The sequence below is a fragment of the Lacerta agilis genome, chromosome 10 (genome assembly GCF_009819535.1).
Source record: "Lacerta agilis isolate rLacAgi1 chromosome 10, rLacAgi1.pri, whole genome shotgun sequence".
NCBI lineage: Eukaryota > Metazoa > Chordata > Lepidosauria > Squamata > Lacertidae > Lacerta > Lacerta agilis.
Genome location: NC_046321.1, coordinates 28,039,640 through 28,057,614, shown reverse-complemented (window position 1 = coordinate 28,057,614; position 17,975 = coordinate 28,039,640). Strand labels below are relative to the sequence as shown.

Here is a 17,975-nt window from a genome sequence, read left to right as displayed (position 1 = left end):
AAAAACAAGAACAAGTGCAAAACAAACCAACAACCCCTCTCCTCCAAACACATTTAAGTGGACATAAGACTGTTAATCCGCCAAAGGCCTGGTTGAATTGTTCTCCCAGCACACATTCACAGATAAATGTAACGTGAATTTTGTAGGGTTGCCTGCACTTAGCCAGTGGTTTTTGCTGGCCCCAGGGATACTACTAAGCACAAAAGGCCTTGATTCATTTAAGATGCACAGCTTCACGAAAAGAAATGTTACTAGCAGCAGCAGAGCAGGCGGAAGCAGCCTTGCAATTTGCTTTTCTGGAAACTAGACTTAAAACTGTTTTTAAAAGCTACCCAGGCTAGGATTGGGTTTGTTTTTTTTAAGTGGTCAGTTGACAACCATCAAACTGGAATTCCCATGGACTGCCATGGTTCTTTTTCAAGCTCCTCTGGTGACCACGTGACTTGTTGCTGGTTGTGTCTGTGATAACCCTTCACCCCTTACGTGAACCCTGTAAAAGAAAATGCCGTGTGTGCGTCAGCCTTGAACAGGCCATATTCTGAGGTGGGAGGCCACGTCCGTGCAGTTAATATAGCTGTGTTCTTTTTTCCTGTTCTGATCCCTGCCATTCCCATCCACCCCCATTCTCAATGTGCCACTTAGGGGGAGGGACTCACGATAACTCTTGGAGCAGCTGGCGAGAGAGTCGTTGCTACTCTAGTAGAAAAGAAGACGTTGGGAAGAGTTTGGAAGGGTGGCTGGTTAGCTGTGGGTCAGAAATGTAGGAGCTGGGGAAGTCTGTATGCCTTTTGAGTGCCTGATATATTACAATGGTATTGAAACCCGTGAACCCACTGATAACTGCACCTGTGAGTTTATTTTGCTTTCCTTTGGGGATCTTGTGATTGCTTGTGTCGTATTTTGCTTCCTCCCTCACCTTAAACTTACCGCTTGCCATGACTGGTGATACAACATGTTGGATCTCTCTCTCTCTCTCTCTCTCTCTCTCTGAACAAAATGGGTGAGGGAAGGCAGAGCGGGCAAAGTCGTTTCATAGATTTCTGGCTCCTCCTTTAAGGACTGCTTTATATGTTGCACTTTTAATGGGCAAAGTAGACCTACAGCAAGAATAGTCAATGTGGTGCTCCTCCATAAGTTCAAAGAATCATAGAGTTGCAAGGGACCCTGAGAATCTACTAGGCCAATGCCTTGCAATTCCGGAATATATAGCTGTCCCCTACCTACAGGGATCAAACCTGCTACCTTCGTGTTATCAGCACCACACTCTAACCAACTGAGCTAACAACATCTAGTCTAACAACATTTGGAGGAGATGATGCCTTTGATCTAGCCTACATGTAACTTGGCTCCTGTTACATGTAGGGTAGATACAGTATAGACCACAGGAACCTACTATTCTCCAAACGGTGAGAAATCCAGGGGTGAAGCATTGCTGGGTTTTATTTCCTTCAGAAAGAGGCCACTAGAGACTTATTGGTAGTTTGTGATATATGTTTTATTTACACATATATTCAGATGGAGCATAGGTGGAGATTCACAGAACTGAACCCGTCAACAGATCTCCAGAGTTTGCTGCTCCCCATCAGATTTCCAGAGAAACTGTCAACACCACTGGGATTTCCTGGAGAGTAGCTCAGCCCTCTATGTTCTGACTGGGGTGGAATCTACACAGATATAAAAAGACATTCTGAAAATGCTTTTTTTTTTAAAGCGTTTTTAAAAATACAAAATAGAAAATTCTTTCCAGTAGCACCTTAGAGACCAACTGAGTTTGTTCTTGGTATGAGCTTTCGTGTGCATGCACACGAAATCTGAAGTGGTATCTGAAGAAGTGTGCATGCACACGAAAGCTCATACCAAGAACAAACTCAGTTGGTCTCTAAGGTGCTACTGGAAAGAATTTTCTATTTTGTTTCGACTATGGCAGACCAACACGGCTACCCACCTGTAACTTTAAAAATACATTGAATTTTCCATAAGGCTCACCATTGCCATCTAGTGTCACATTGTATATCGCACTTAAAACATTAAACCAGTGTTTTTCAACCTTTTTTGGGCAAAGGCACACTTGTTTCATGAAAAAAATCACGAGGCACACCACCATTAGAAAATGTTAAAAAAATTAACTCTGTGCCTATATTGACTATATATAAAGTAATTCTCTTGAATAGGAATCAAATAAACACAAAGAAAGTATTTTATAATTACTTTTCAATTTTTCCCACGGCACACCAGGCAACATCTCGCGGCACACTAGTGTGCCGCGGAACAGTGGTTGAAAAACACTGCTTTAAACATTTCATTTGCAGCTGTATAGCTGAGTCACAGTTAGGACTGTTTATATTCCGCATAGGTACAGAATTTGCACATGGGAGAAGGCAAGACCTGCTTCACGAATGGCTCTTTCTTCCGGAAGACTCCAGCTACACAGAGCTATCTCCCTAACAAGGTTCTCCGTTAAGGGTTCTTGACTACATTACCAGAGTCATTGAGGCAGTCTCCAGCAGTCACGCTAGTCCAACCAGTTTGGCATACCTCACTCTTACAAGCAAGCATCACAGGGCCTGAAGGGGCCCTGAGGTCATCCATTGCAACCACCAATTTCATCCCATTATAACATTATTTGGAGCCACATACACTAGCTCTCCACAGTGTATGTGGAATCGTCAGTGTCATGTCAGTACACACCAGTCTTGCAACATATACCCACTAAAACTATAACATATAAAGCTGCTATCAAGTTGTCCTGTTGCCAAGGGGACCCAAACCCCTCCGAGGGAGGAGACTACACAGGAGTCGGTGAGGGGATGGAAGCAATCATGTTCAAGTTGTAAAACACTGTGATCTTAGTGCATCAAGCCTGAGGGCATAATTAGACCACCGGTCACTTTCTCACTCTCCTTCTCGCTCCCCCCTCCTTCTTTTGTACAGTTGTTAAACAGGATTTGACATGTGCTCACACATGTATGTGTCATATGTATTTTTTTGTATATTTGATGTTTGACAATAAACTTTGGTGTTTATATTTGATTCTCTTTAGGATGTTGAGGGTATTGCATAAAGTGGCAGACTTCATGAATACTTTAGAGTTCAGGAAACCTGCCCTAATCTTCCTGCCACCCATCACACCCAGCCTCACAGCTATTGGCAACTATAGAGAGGTGCAGTTCTGTGTTACCTCCAAGGTTTGCTCTTGTTCATGAACTAGCAGGCATTAGGAAGCACCAGAGAAATATCCACATGGTACTGATACAGAACCATTTATGACTATGGATGTTGAACGTTCATTGCAAAGTTTGGGCCAGCATCTTCTGCTTTCGCCTCTCCAGTGCTGTCTCTGCAGCATCCCAAATCTACAGGTTAGTTCAACTTGAGTTGTACATTTACTCAACCAGCACACATGATCTGCAAGCACATGTAGCTGCAACACATGTTAAGAGCTTCACACAGGTGGCTATCTGAACCAGTGAATCCACACTCCAAACTATTGTGGTTGCTGTGCCAGCATATTCATGGTGTATCGGGAAATGTGCCAATCTGCTCTGACAGAACCAGAAAACTCTGGTGGACGTCAAACACAGAGGGTGTGTTCACATTATCACTTTGAAGTGTGGTGAAGCTGTTTTTCCAGTGTGTTTCACAGCTCTTTCACCATGCATCAGCATGGCTTCATTAGTGTCAGCTTCATTTCTGTTTGTGTACACACCAGGGGCCTTGGTGTAACAGGGATGGCTATCCTATGCAAAGGTATTTGCATAGCTAGAGATGGATTAGCAATGCCTTCAGGACTCCAGCTGGTGTGAAGCTGGTTTGAGAAACAATGCTTCAAACAGCAGGATTTTATAACCAAGTCCAAGATACACATGCATTTCAGATAATGTGTGACACCGACTAAAAATCTAGCACAGGAAATGTGGTAAGTGCACAGTAAACAGGAGAATGAACAGAACCATAGATAAATGTGTGTGGGGTTTGTTTGTTTTACAGCAGAGTAAAAATACTGAAGAAAGGGAGGAAGGGTTTACTGAGATCAAAGAAACATTGTCCTCAGAAAAATAAAAGATTTCAAAAGTATTTAATAAAAATGGCATAGCTGAAAAGAAAAACTATAAATATGGACCAGTGTGGTACAAAAACAACAACAGATTGCTGAACAATGAAAAAAAATATTAACAGCATTTCTGCTATGATGACATATGGGGTGGTGGTGAGGAAATGAGATGGTGGAGACAAAAGGTAAGGAGAGGAAATTAAAAACTTTAAAATTCCACATAGGAGCTATTTAGGGATGCAAAATGGGAGCACATATAATCTCAATCAAAAAAGGAAGCTGCAAAGGAAGCCAAGAAATAGGACATGGTTCAAGAGGTCCTGGGAGCCAGAAAGAATGTGTAATTTAGCAAATGGAAAAAAGCAGAAACATCAGCCACTATAAATAAGACTTAGCAGAGAACTGAAAGAGTGAATAGCCAAACAGATAGGTTGCAAATACATGTACACAATACACTTGGGTTAACTAGCATTTCTGTCAGTTGGGTTTGCCTAACATGTAGTCCACCAGCCACGTATTACAGCCCGAGGCCAGATTGGCGTGAGGTTTAAAACAATCATTGGGTCACGACTCTTAGACTCAGGGCTGGCCCAAGGCACTTTTCTCTCTGAGGCAGAGGAGAAAATGGTGCCTCTGCCCCACATCAAACCAAAGTGCCTAGTGCCTGAGGACAATTAAGTTATTTTGACACCTGAAGCAGAACATTCTAGCAGGGTTGCCACATGTCCTATTTTTCCAGGACATATCCTCTTGTCATAGCGATCAATAGTTAAAAGTAGAAGTTGGAAAATGTGTCCTCTTTTTTGCTCTTCAAAATATGTCAATCCTACCAGCCCCTCTTCTCCTCCCAACCAAACTGGCTGCTCTTTCATAACACTGCCCCACTTTGCCTAAAGTTTAGGCCCTAAACTCTAGTGGTAGGGTCAGCCCTGCTCAGACTGAGACTAGAGGAGGATGGCTCCAACTGCAGCCTCCTCCTGCTGCACTCTTTCCCTCTCTCGCTGCAATGCCACTTCACCCAGTCATTTAAGATGATGGGCAGTATTCCCTTTTCTTCTCCATTCACACATCTCTCTGCAACTGCTCTCTTTTTTCAGATATCTCTCCATATCTTTTTTCAGATTTCACTCCATGAGTGAAATCAATGTTCTTTGCTATTGTAACATGATTGTGGAATCAAAGTTTCATTACTAGAACCTCCAGGATTCAATAAAATCCCACTCCCCGTTTCCAAAGCTCTCACTCCAGCGGTATAATTTAGGGCGTTTCGTTGCTGCTCCTGTGAAACAATTGGGAGTCAGAAATCAAGGGCACTTCTGCCGAGAACCATGCAAATTTACCAGTAAATCCAGATTTTTTCTGACCACCTTTGCCTTGACCTATTTCCCCCAGCTCTCCTTTCTTCTCCCAGCCCCCACGTAGCCTTAGTATTTTTATTTGAATTATTCACCACCGTTCAGTTTATTTTTTAAACTCTTCGTGACCCCATGGACCAGAGCACGCCAGGCACGCCTATCCTTCACTGCCTCCCGCAGTTTGGCCAAACTCATGTTAGTAGCTTCGAGAACACTGTCCAACCATCTCATCCTCTGTCGTCCCCTTCTCCTTGTGCCCTCCATCTTTCCCAACATCAGGGTCTTTTCTAGGGAGTCTTCTCTTCTCATGAGGTGGCCAAAGTACTGGAGCCTCAACTTCAGGATCTGTCCTTCTAGTGAGCACTCAGGGCTGATTTCTTTGAGAATGGATAGGTTTGATCTTCTTGCAGTCCATGGGACTCTCAAGAGTCTCCTCCAGCACCATAATTCAAAAGCATCAATTCTTCGGCGATCAGCCTTCTTTATGGTCCTTTATGGTTCTTTTAATAAATACTGTACAGAATTCAGGGTCTACACAGGGTTAGATGGGGGGGGGGGATTTCCCTTGAAGACGCCTGCTCGGATACTCCCCTCTCAACGTGAAAGGGAGAGAGGCAGGAGACTGCCTGGTGCTTTGGGCTGTGCCTACGGGGCCAGAGCACCCTTAACTGCCTGAACAAATCACATATTCCTTCCCACAATACGATTACAGCTGCAAAACCTCTGGTGCCGCTTTGCAGCATGTAAGCATTTTATTTCTTTCCCAAATCGCATCCGGCAACTGATAGACACCCACAACTCCCGCCAGCAGCTCGGCCGCCGACGATCCTGAAGGACCTTTTTTTTTTTTACCCTTGCGTGACAGACAAGCGCTCGCGACCTACCCGGCGTTCTTCGCTCTTCGCGGCTCGCCCTATGGGTGAATGGGGAAGGCGGGACTTCCGGCGTCGGTTGCTAAGACAAGCACGTTTCCTTTCCTTAACAACCGCAGGGAGGCTGGTATTTGGGGCTCCGGGTCGAGGTGACTCAGGTGAGAGAAGCCGGGCAGGCGGGTCGGGCTCCCCGCGCGGGCAGAGAGGCGCGCCCTGTTCCCATCTCCGCCCAGTCGGAGTGGCGCCTTGGGCGCTCCTGCCGCCCGGAGACCCCAGCGCCCCCCACCACACCTCCATACCAGCCGGCCAGGGGCCACTCGGAGCGCTCCCAGCCCGCTCGGTTTTGCGGTTCTGGTCCCTCACAGGATGAAGCGCGCTTCTAGCCCTGAGCATCTCGCGGGGTCCGTCCCCCTTGGGGCGGGGGGATCATCCCAGGCAACCATCTTCACGGGGCGCTGGCTGGGTTTTGACGCGGAGCCTGGCGGGGCGGCGGACTCTGGCGTGGTAAGAGGTCTAGGCAGGGTGAAACGAATTTCCTCAGCGAGCAGCAAAGGCGGCGAATATTCCGCTATTGCAGATCATTTCTCTAGCTGATCTGCTTTAGAACACTTTAGGTCCTCTTGCAATGTTTTGTGCAAATGCAAATGCAAAAAAAAAAAAAAAGGTCTGGTAGGGGAGAACTAAGAACAGTAGAATCCATGAAGAAGGCAGAAGACAAACCTAAACAAACCGTCTCCTGTTCAGATTACCTCCTTTGGCCCATCGCTGTACCCATAGATAGGGAACATTACTAATAGAAGAGGAAAGTCATTCACACAAGTGCCCAGGCACTAATGGATGTTTCATGTTTGCCAGTCTCTTGAGAACAGCAAACTTTTTCTCTTCCAGGAAGTTGGCATTAGGCGTTAATTTTTTAAAATGTGCTTTTTTTCCATTTACAGCTCAGCTATGGAAACTCAGAGTGAGCACACTGAAATCAATATATCTAAGCTGCTTACATCCATTGATTTCAAAGGGCCTAATTTGAGTATACTAAAGTAGGAAGTATGCATATTGAAAAAAAAGTAGGAAGTATGCATATGCATACTAAAGTAGGAAGTATGCATATGCATACTCAATACTAATTTGAGTATGCTAAAGTAGGAAGTCAAGAGATAAAAGGAACAACTGGCAAGTTTGGCCTTGGAGATCAAAATGAAGCAGGGCAAAGGCTAATAGAGTTCTGTCAAGAGAACAAGCTGGTCATCACAAACACTCTTTTCCAACAACACAAGAGACGACTCTACACATGGACATCACCAGATGGGCAACATCGAAATCAGATTGATTATATTCTCTGCAGCCAAAGATGGAGAAGCTCTATACACTCAGCAAAAACAAGACCTGGAGCTGACTGTGGCTCAGATCATCAGCTTCTTATAGCAAAATTCCAGCTTAAACTGAAGAAAGTAGGAAAAACCACTGGGCCAGTAAGATTCAATCTAAATCAAATTCCTTATGAATACACAGTTGAAGTGAAGAACAGGTTCAAGGATTTAGATTTGGTGGATAGAGTACCTGAAGAACTGTGGATGGAGGCTCGTAACATTATACAGGAGACAGCAACGAAAACCATCCCAATGAAAAAGAAATGCAAGAAAGCAAAGTGGCTGACCAATGAGGCCTTACAAATAGCGGGGGAGAGAAGACAAGCAAAATGCGAAGGAGATCGTGAAAGATACAGGAAATTGAATGCAGATTTCCAAAGAATAGCAAGGAGAGACAAGAGGGCCTTTCTAAACGAGCAATGCAAAGAAATAGAGGAAAACAACAGAATGGGAAAAACCAGAGATTTATTCAAGAAAATTGGAGATATGAAAGGAACATTTCGTACAAAGATTACCACAATTAAGGACAAAAGTGGAAAGGACCTAACAGAAGCAGAAGACATCAAGAAGAGGTGGCAAGAATACACAGAGGAATTATACCAGAAAGATATGGAGGTCTCATACACCCCAGGAAATGTGGTTGCTGACCTTGAGCCAGACATCCTGGAGAGTGAAGTCAAATGGGCCTTAGAAAGCCTTGCTAACAACAAGGCCAGTGGAAGTGATGATATTCCAGCTGAACTATTTAAAATTTTAAAAGAGGATGCTGTTAAGGTGCTGCACTCAATATGCCAGCAAGTTTGGAAAACTCAGCAGTGGCCAGAGGATTGGAGAAGATCAGTCTACATCCCAATCCCAAAGAAGGGCAGTGCCAAAGAATGCTCCAACTACCGCACAATTGCACTCATTTCACACGCTAGCAAGGTTATGCTTAAAATTCTACAAGGCAGGCTTAAGCAGTATGTGGACCGAGAACTCCCAGAAGTGCAAGCTGGATTTCGAAGGGGCAGAGGAACCAGAGACCAAATTGCAAACATGCGCTGGATTATGGAGAAAGCCAGAGAGTTCCAGAAAAACATCTACTTCTGCTTCATTGATTATGCAAAAGCATTTGACTGTGTCGACCACAGCAAACTATGGCAAGTTCTTAAAGAAATGGGAGTGCCGGATCACCTCATTTGCCTCCTGAGAAATCTCTATGTGGGACAAGAAGCTACAGTTAGAACTGGATATGGAACAACTGATTGGTTCAAAATTGGGAAAGGAGTACGACAAGGCTGTATATTGTCTCCCTGCTTATTTAACTTATATGCAGAATACATCATGCGAAAGGCTGGACTGGATGAATCCCCAACCGGAATTAAGATTGCCGGAAAAAATATCAACAACCTCAGATATGCTGATGATACTACCTTGATGGCAGAAAGTGAGGAAGAATTGAAGAACCTTTTAATGAGGGTGAAAGAAGAGAGCGCAAAATATGGTCTGAAGCTCAACATCAAAAAAACTAAGATCATGGCCACTGGTCCCATCACCTCCTGGCAAATAGAAGGGGAAGAAATGGAGGCAGTGAGAGATTTCACTTTCTTGGGTTCCATGATCACTGCAGATGGTGACAGCAGTCACGAAATCAGAAGACGCCTGCTTCTTGGGAGAAAAGCAATGACAAACCTAGACAGCATCTTAAAAAGCAAAGACATCACCTTGCCGACAAAAGTCCGTATAGTTAAAGCTATGGTTTTCCCAGTAGTAATGTACGGAAGTGAGAGCTGGACCATAAAGAAGGCTGATCGCCGTAGAATTGATGCTTTTGAATTATGGTGCTGGAGGAGACTCTTGAGAGTCCCGTGGACTGCAAGAAGATCAAACCTATCCATTCTCAAAGAAATCAGCCCTGAGTACTCACTAGAAGGACAGATCCTGAAGTTGAGGCTCCAGTACTTTGGCCACCTCATGAGAAGAGAAGAATCCCTAGAAAAGACCCTGATGCTGGGAAAGATGGAGGGCACAAGGAGAAGGGGACGACAGAGGATGAGATGGTTGGACAGTGTTCTTGAAGCTACTAACATGAGTTTGGCCAAACTGCGAGAGGCAGTGAAGGATAGGCGTGCCTGGCGTACTCTGGTCCATGGGGTCACGAAGAGTCGGACACGACTGAACGACTGAACAACAACAATTTGAGTATGACCAATATTGGATATCTTCCTGTGTAAGCAGCTGCATCAGATGTCAATATTTCGATAACATGTGAGCCTGACATACTGAGTCAGGCTAGGGGTCTCTATCTGATATTGCCTTTATTAGCAGTTTCCCAGAATTTCAGGTGAAGATATGTTTTGCCTCTTACTAATTGATCCACAATGGTGTGAGCTCCCATTACTCGGTCCCTGCTCCTGCCAACCTAGCAGTTCAAAAGTGCAAGTAGATAAATAGGTACTGCTCCAGCAGGAAGATAGATAGATAGATAGATAGATAGATAGATAAAAGCTTTATTCGCATAGCCAACAGCCGTAGCAACAATAGACACGCAATATACAAATAAAAACAACAATGGATAAAAAACCAAACATATATCTATGCTCCAGCAGGAAGGTAAACGGCGTTTCCGGGTGCTGCTCTGGTTCGCCAGAAGCGGCTTAGTCATGCTGGCCACATGACCCGGAAGCTGTCTGTGGACAAACGCCGGCTCCCTTGGCCTATAGAGCGAGATGAGCGCGCAAACCCAGAGTCGCCCGCGATTGGACCTAACAGTCAGGAGTACCTTTACCTTTACCTAATTGATCCTTTTAACTGGAACTGCAACGGTATGAACTTGGACCCTTCTATATGCAAAGCATGGGCTTTACCACTGACTTATGATGTCTCCCTGCCTTGTCTCAGACACCCCAGAGCATAAACCTTTTGGGGACCAGTGGGCACATTTGGAATTTTGCGGCAGTCACAAAATGGCTGCTTGTGAGATGCATTGCATAACATGAAATACCTGCCTGTAACATAAAAAGAGAGAGAGACCAGAGCACAAAGATATGTCCGCCTATTAGTGGAAGAAAGGCACCTACATCAGCCACATTTACACTCACTCATAGAGAGGTTCTTTGCAGCTCTTGGAATAAAATCCAAGCCCATTTAGTTACTTAAGCTGTTCCCAAGTACTGCTTTTCTAGATCTGTCACCAAAGTATAAGGGCTAATTGGATACCCCTGAATAAATAACAACTGCAAAGAAAAGCTGTTTTTAGGCCTGCTGTTCTCATATCAGTACTCCCCCCTCCAAGAAGGCATGTAGACAAGCATTCAGTGGATCTTTTAAAAACTGAATGTACGTTTTTAGGCGGAAATTAAGCACAAAAGTGGCTTTTGCTAAATGATAAACTGGCAAAAATAGCACAACATGGCAAAATATAGGATTTACCTAGGCTGATACCTCTCTTCATCACTTGGCTTGGGTGATAGTGTAAAGCAGGGCTCACCATTTGCATATTCCAAGGTATTTTGAAAGATACCAAATTCATGATCTCTCAACCTAGAGTAGCTCCAGCCTGGGGAAAAATCTTTAGAGTTAGGAGAAAGATGTCTACCCACCTTTGTGAGCTAATCAATCCATTTCAAGCCAGAGACTGGCAAGAAGTAGGGCTTGTGCAAAGCTAATCAGAGAAGGTTATTGTGGGATTAAGTTCCTATTCTTAAAGTTGATGAAATAAGCATTTTTAAGTGTCAGTCTTTTTTATTTAGACCAGGAGGGATATAATTTCTAAATTATACCTCAAAGTATTTATGGACACATTTGATTGATTAGCTGTTAACTAGGCAGGATGTAAAGGGCATTGTTCCTTTAGTGACAGATATGAATATACAAGCAAGAAGATTTGCTGCTCTGTAAGCTTTTGCTTGCAAAATAGAGTTGGCATTTTAAAATGGCAGTAGCAAAGTCAAGCAGGCTGGAATTTGCACAGTATTTTAATATTGTTACCATTTCAGTTTTACATCTTACGTTAATAACAACAGAGAGTTGCAAAACAGACTATCATCTAAAACTATAGCATCACAATGCATGCATATTATCTAGCCATGTATAACCATGACTAGATAAATGGCTCATTCTTTATTTTGACTCTTTTAAAGATCTCAAATGTGTGATATCCTCATGCTGAGGATACGTCAACTGAACTATTTTCTCCCTCTCTTTTTCTCTTAAGCATCGGAATACCCTGCTTCTGCAAAACTGTTCAGACTGAATTCTAAAAGGTCCTAGCCTTTTCTCAGTCTGCCCTTGATTGGTTCCCTCCAGGCTGTTCTGCCCCTTCCCAGGGTCACAGTGGACAGACAATGGCAGACACTGGGGAGGGGAAAAAAGAGGAGGCGGACTATAAGAGACTTCACAGCTTTCCACTGATCAGGGTAAGAATGGGAATAATGAAGTATAATATGTTCTTGGATCAAGAAAATGTGGGGGCTTGGTGCCATTAGCTTCCATTTTACTTTGCTACTTAATTTAAATAGGAGTACTGAGGTGTGGGGTGAAGCAGACACTTTATTGGTATATCTCATAAAAATACAATTGCACAAGGCACTCCCAGCAATCTTGTTAAAATGGGGGGGGGGGGTTCTATTGCTCAGCAAACACCATTTTCTTTCTTTATTAAATTTCTATCCCACGCTTCTTCCCCAAAGAGTTTATTATCATGTACAGTGGTACCTCGGGTTAAGAACTTAATTCGTTCTGGAGGTCTGTTCTTAACCTGAAACTGTTCTTAACCTGAGGTACTACTTTAGCTAATGGGGCTTCCTGCTGCTGCTGTGCGATTTCTGTTCTCATCCTGAAGCAAAGTTCTTAACCCTAGGTAATATTTCTGGCTTAGCGGAGTCTGTAACCTGAAGCGTCTGTAACCCAGGGTAGCACTGTATTTTATAAAGTACACATGAAGAAGCAGAAGTCGTTGTGGTCATTGACTACAGTGGCTCAACCCTTTCTGAACGATTGCTCAAAAGAAAGTGGTGTGCATGAAGGCATGAAGGAAAACTGAAAGGGGAAACAGAGTACCAGAAGAAGAGCCTTTTGGTTCAGTCCTGTAGCCCATCTATGCCAGGAACCTGTTCTCACAGTAGCCAACCAGATTGCCAGATGACTGGAAAGAGAGGAAAGGCATGTGATGTTATGAGGGAGTTCTTGATAGCAGATAGGACAATAAGTGGGCAGCAAGAAGAAATGGAACATTTGATGCATGTGGAGGAAGGATAACTCCTGTATACACATATTACTTATGTGTTAAATCAACACAAGAGGAAGAGTGAGGACGAGTTTCCTAACTCTGACCCCTGTTGCCATTCCCTCTACTTATGCGGGCTCCATCCATGATTTAGGACTCTGAAAGACTGGGTTTTACATTGCATGGGGAGGCTACACGAGTAGAACAAGTCCCCCTGCTGCATGGGGAAGGGGTGGAATTAGCATGCTCTTCCTCATTTCCTGCCTCCACATTTAGCACAGAAGTAATAAACATGGGCAGGATTATAATCTCTCTAGGAATGGAGTATTGTAATTTCTAGCAGGTGCTGCTGAGACATTTACCTGTGTAATAGGAAAGCAGAATGATTGGAAACCATTTCTTATCTCCCAAAGGCAAAGTGATCTTGGCATTTGAAAGTCTCTGTGTGTATGGCAAATGCAAGAACTGGAAACTGGGATGGGTCTGGGAGTGTGGGTTGCTTTGTGGCTGATGGCCTTCCTTGCATTGTCTTCCAGCACACAGACATGCCAGAGGAGATGCGAGTAGAGACCATGGAGTTGTGTGTCACTGCATGTGAGAAATACTCCACCAATAATGAGGTATTGGTCATTTTTGAGAATTGCGTGCTTGGATTTATTTGATTTATTTTTTATTGATAAGGAAGATTAATAATAATAATAATAATAATAATAATAATAATAATAATAATAATAATTAATTGTTCCCCACCCATCTGGCTGGGTTTCCCCGGCCACTCTAGGCAGCTTCCAACAAAGATTTAAAATACATTAAAATGTCACACATTAAAAGTTCCCTAAAGAGGGCTGCATTCAGATGTTCTAAATGTCAGATAGTTGTTTATCTCTTTGACATCTGATGGGAGGGCGTTCCACACATTACTATTAAGCTCCCATGTCTATGGGGGGAAATTGTTTGATCTCTCTGTCAGCTGACTTGAAATTAAATTTAATTAGCCAATAGAGAGCCAGTGTGGTGTAGTGGTTAAGAGTGGTAGACTCGTAATCTGGTGAACCGGGTTCGCGTCTCCGCTCCTCCACATGCAGCTGCTGGGTGACCTTGGGCTAGTCACACTTCTCTGAAGTCTCTCAGCCCCACTCACCTCACAGAGTGTTTGTTGTGGGGGAGGAAGGGAAAGGAGAATGTTAGCCGCTTTGAGACTCCTTCGGGTAGTGAAAAGCGGGATATCAAATCCAAACTCTTCTTCTTATACAACAATAAATAGAAATAATTCAAGTGATGATACCAGAATCATATTAATACAAAATACCCATGTAAACACATGATTGATTAAATTGGTGGAGCAACTAATTTCAGTTAAAAAGATAACTTCAATTAAAGTTACAAATTCATCTCAAGACCAAAATATAAATGTATCAAAGCTAACAAAAATGACCATATAATTGATACGCATAATGACAACAGTTTGTTTTAAAAAGCAGTTATATAATGAAGCCAAGAACAGCAGATATAACTGTGTGTGTGTGTGTGTGTGTGTGTGTGTGTGTATTTCTCTCTCTCTGTGTATGTATGTATGTATGTATGTATGTATGTATGTATATAAACAGTTGATGAGCTTCAGCGGCATATGAGAAAGAATCCATTTTTCTCTCTAACTTGCTGTTCCTTCCCCTTTGGCTCCTGTTCCTTTCCTTGTTGAATCTCTTGTTTCTTCCCTTCAGAGTGCTGCCAAGATGATCAAAGAGACAATGGACAAGAAGTTTGGCTCCTCCTGGCATGTCGTGATTGGGGAGGGCTTTGGTTTCGAGATCACCCATGAGGTGAAGAATCTGCTGTACATGTTCTTTGGAGGCAGTCTTGCTGTTTGCGTTTGGAAGTGCTCCTGACATACTCCATCTCTCTCTCTCTCTCTGTCTCTCTCTTTTCAAGCTCACCACATTCAGGAGATTTCCCCCCAGACTTTGCATTGGTTTTTGTACAATTTAAAGGGCAGGCTTATTTTTAATAATAAAATATTGAGCTTTTTCTTATTTATATACCAGCTTTATGACAAATACTGAGTGTGTGCGTGAGTGTAAGTAAATATGTTTGAGCTACTTAATCCAGCTCATAGAGTGTTTGACTCTGATTTTACCAATGTGGCTTTTTGCTTAGAGGTGGGGATCAGGGGATGGTGACTGCAAGTCACAGTTTATGAAGCCATACGTTGCAGAGAGAGCATGAAGAGTTTGAATCCAAACTTCCTGTTGCTTCTCCTTGCTATCTCTTCCCACTTTCTGGGAGAAGACCAGAAAAAGGCAGCTGATTTCTCTTTGCCCAGATGACAGCTGCCTGGTTGTCAGAAGTGTGTGTGCCAGCTTGAAAAACCTGACCCAGTGGACGGTTGCTAGGATAATTGCCCTTCCACCTCCTCACTACACCTACAGAGCACTGATATAGCTTGTAAAGCGTTTGGCACACAAATAAGACTATTTTGCATAGCATGTGGGATGGGGTGGGAGTGTCACGATGCCAATATGTTGTATCTTGTTCAGAAACTGATCGTGGGAAGAAGCTCTGCCTGAGCTGCCAGTTTCTCAAAACTTTTAAGTACAATTGTACTTCCATTTTGTAGAGTCTAATGATGCTGTCACAAGGGTGTTGATTAATGGTCCTTGTTGTATTTTCTATATAGTCTATTTGAATTTGGAGTGTGAAGGGGACTTACTTTTTACAATAAACTTTTTTTAAATGCATGGCTTATGTCTGGAGAATTCACTTGGATCCATTGTGTTTGTGTGTGGTGGTGGAAGGGTGGCATGAGCGTTCCGTATATTCACCAAAAGAGCAAATTCTGCCCTGTATGTTATGAAAGGATGGCTTGTGATGTCAATTTTTGTATCTCAGTTGTGGCTTATTCCCCCATTTGATCTTTCTGCGATAGAACTCAGGGTGGCGTAGATAGGGCTTAAAACAACTTAAAACATTTGTATCTTGCCTTTCCTCAACAGAGATCAGGGCAGCTAACAAGAAAGTTTAAAATACAGTAACAATTATAGCACAATTTATTTTTTAAAAAAACTTTTTAAATAAAAACAACAACCCTAAACCATATCCAGGAATCACATTTTTGCCTCTTCCTATGATATATGACCTGAGTACTGTGCTGATATTTGCAATGTTGCTGGTATCTGCTTTTGGTCCACCATGGCCCTGCTTACATAATGTAGTGAGGGATTACTGCATGGATGATCTTGCCTTACAACAAGGGACTTCCCAACTCTTGCATTGATATACGTCTGGCAAAATATCTGTATGATAAACATGCATAGTATTCAATATGACATCACCATGGGAATGTGCACCTGAAAGCTTCCTTAAGGGGTAAATTCACTGATGGCTTGCCATTGAATTATCCCACTAAAATTAATGGGACTCTAGTCTCCCCCCCGCCCCCAGGAAACACATTAATATTTCCTCACTCATCAACTTATTTCTTAGTGCTCAGCATTAATTTTAATAGGCCATCTGATCTTTTTCATAGATTTATATGGGCATATGAGAGAGAATATCATTCTTCGATGATAGGATATGGCATCGCAGAAGGTATATAATTATCTCTCTTGCAAATATGGGGCATGAGATTCTATGCATATTGATATAGTTTCTTTAATAACATTACAGAAATAAGTACAATGTCCATATTTGAACACACACACGCACATTCATATGTTGGTCTTCATGACCCAACCAAGTGTCAGGCTGACCTATAGAAATCAAACTGCTAACATGGGGGCTTATCTCAGCAAACAATCTGTTGGCTGCTTTGCCTGTCTCTTATCAGTATCCAGTGGTCATGTGGCTGTAGCTGTGACCTGTATGAAGCAAGCGAGGCCAGCCTAATTTAGCCAATCCCCAGCTCTTTGGTCCGAGCTCACTCCTACAGAACTCCAGCAGAAGAGGGATTTTCTTTCTCTCTCCATTGGTAACAGGAGTACAGTTCAGTGTACTTTACCTTCATAAAACCTCAGTGCTTTCCCACTGAGGGAGCCATGGGAACATGATGTTCTGTCACTGAGCTATACACCATGTATCCAATGGTAGCAATAGGAGTGACTGTGCAACAGCAACAATGTGACTAATGCATTGTCATCAAGGAATAAGAGGTGAGAATTTTGAGTGTTGCTCTGCAGTGGTGTCATGGCAACAAAGCACATTGACAGATTGCCTGGTTGTGAAGGGCTGGCTTTGAATCTCTGCCATTTCACTGCAAGACTCAAACCCAACGATGAAAAATCTTCCAGTTTATATTGCCAGCAATGAAGTGACGCAAAGCCAGAGGGTTGCAAGATACATCCCTGCTTAGTTTTTCCTTCTGTCGCACAAAACCAGTCTCCTCCAAGATGGATCATTGGGCCATCAGACTAACATTTTTTTTTATAAGATTTTTATTATTTTCCATTAAAACAGAAGAAAAACATAACATAAGCACCAACATTAACACCATAAAAACACACTACATAAACACATCAAACAATAACAATAAAAAGAAAAAGAAACTTATATAAACCTTAAGATAACACTAATCTTCATACTTTCCTTGTTTCTATCTTCTCTATTTGGGGACTTCCCCCATTCCCTCCACTGTCTTCAAAATCATATATATCTTCTAGGTAGCTTTATATCTTATTCCATTAACATTTGCCCAAGTTTTTAATATGCTTAGCTTTACTTAATCAAATACCTGATCAACTATAAATCTTATCTTAGCATCAAATCTTAACGCATTTTAACAAATACATCATTCGCATAAAAAATTTCCTCTTAGCAATTTTATCTAACATAAGTCTACTAAAGCCGATTCTATTTAATTCTGCTCAAATGTTCAATTTAACTGATTTAACTAAATAATCTTTAAATTTTTTCCAATCCTGTGACACCTTCTCCTCCCTCTGGTCCCGGATTCTGGCGGTCAGTTCTGCGAGTTCCATGTATTCCATCATCTTCATCTGCCATTCTTCCACCGTTGGTATCTCTTCACCTTTCCATGTTCTTGCCAATAAGATTCTAGCCGCTGTTGTGGCATACATAAAAAACACTCTATCCTGACTGGGTATCTCTTCGTTGGTTATGCTCAGAAGAAAT

At 42.7% G+C, this 17,975-nt stretch overlaps 1 protein-coding gene across 2 annotated transcripts; it reads left to right on the top strand.

The window, feature by feature from the left end:
• Positions 1-6,329: 6,329 nt before the first annotated feature.
• Positions 6,330-15,586, top strand: DNAL4 (dynein axonemal light chain 4). Of its 2 annotated transcripts, none has more exons than XM_033163482.1 (4): positions 6,330-6,436; positions 11,841-12,042; positions 13,388-13,471; positions 14,573-15,586. In XM_033163482.1, the coding sequence occupies exons 2-4, from the start codon at positions 11,971-11,973 to the stop codon at positions 14,735-14,737; spliced, it is 321 nt and encodes a 106-aa protein (XP_033019373.1). In that variant the 5' UTR covers positions 6,330-6,436; positions 11,841-11,970; the 3' UTR covers positions 14,738-15,586. The 2 variants fall into 2 exon arrangements, with proteins under 2 accessions (XP_033019373.1, XP_033019374.1); XM_033163483.1 differs by lacking the exon at positions 6,330-6,436 and adding an exon at positions 6,679-6,782.
• Positions 15,587-17,975: the final 2,389 nt, after the last annotated feature.

Excerpts from the sequence above, each read along its gene's own strand:
- DNAL4 (XM_033163482.1), top strand. The coding sequence starts at position 11,971 with ATGGCAGACACTGGGGAGGGGAAAAAAGAGGAGGCGGACTATAAGAGA. Across the intron at positions 12,043-13,387 it reads ACAGCTTTCCACTGATCAGG|CACACAGACATGCCAGAGGA; the intron begins GTAAGAATGGGA and ends ATTGTCTTCCAG. Across the intron at positions 13,472-14,572 it reads AATACTCCACCAATAATGAG|AGTGCTGCCAAGATGATCAA; the intron begins GTATTGGTCATT and ends TCTTCCCTTCAG.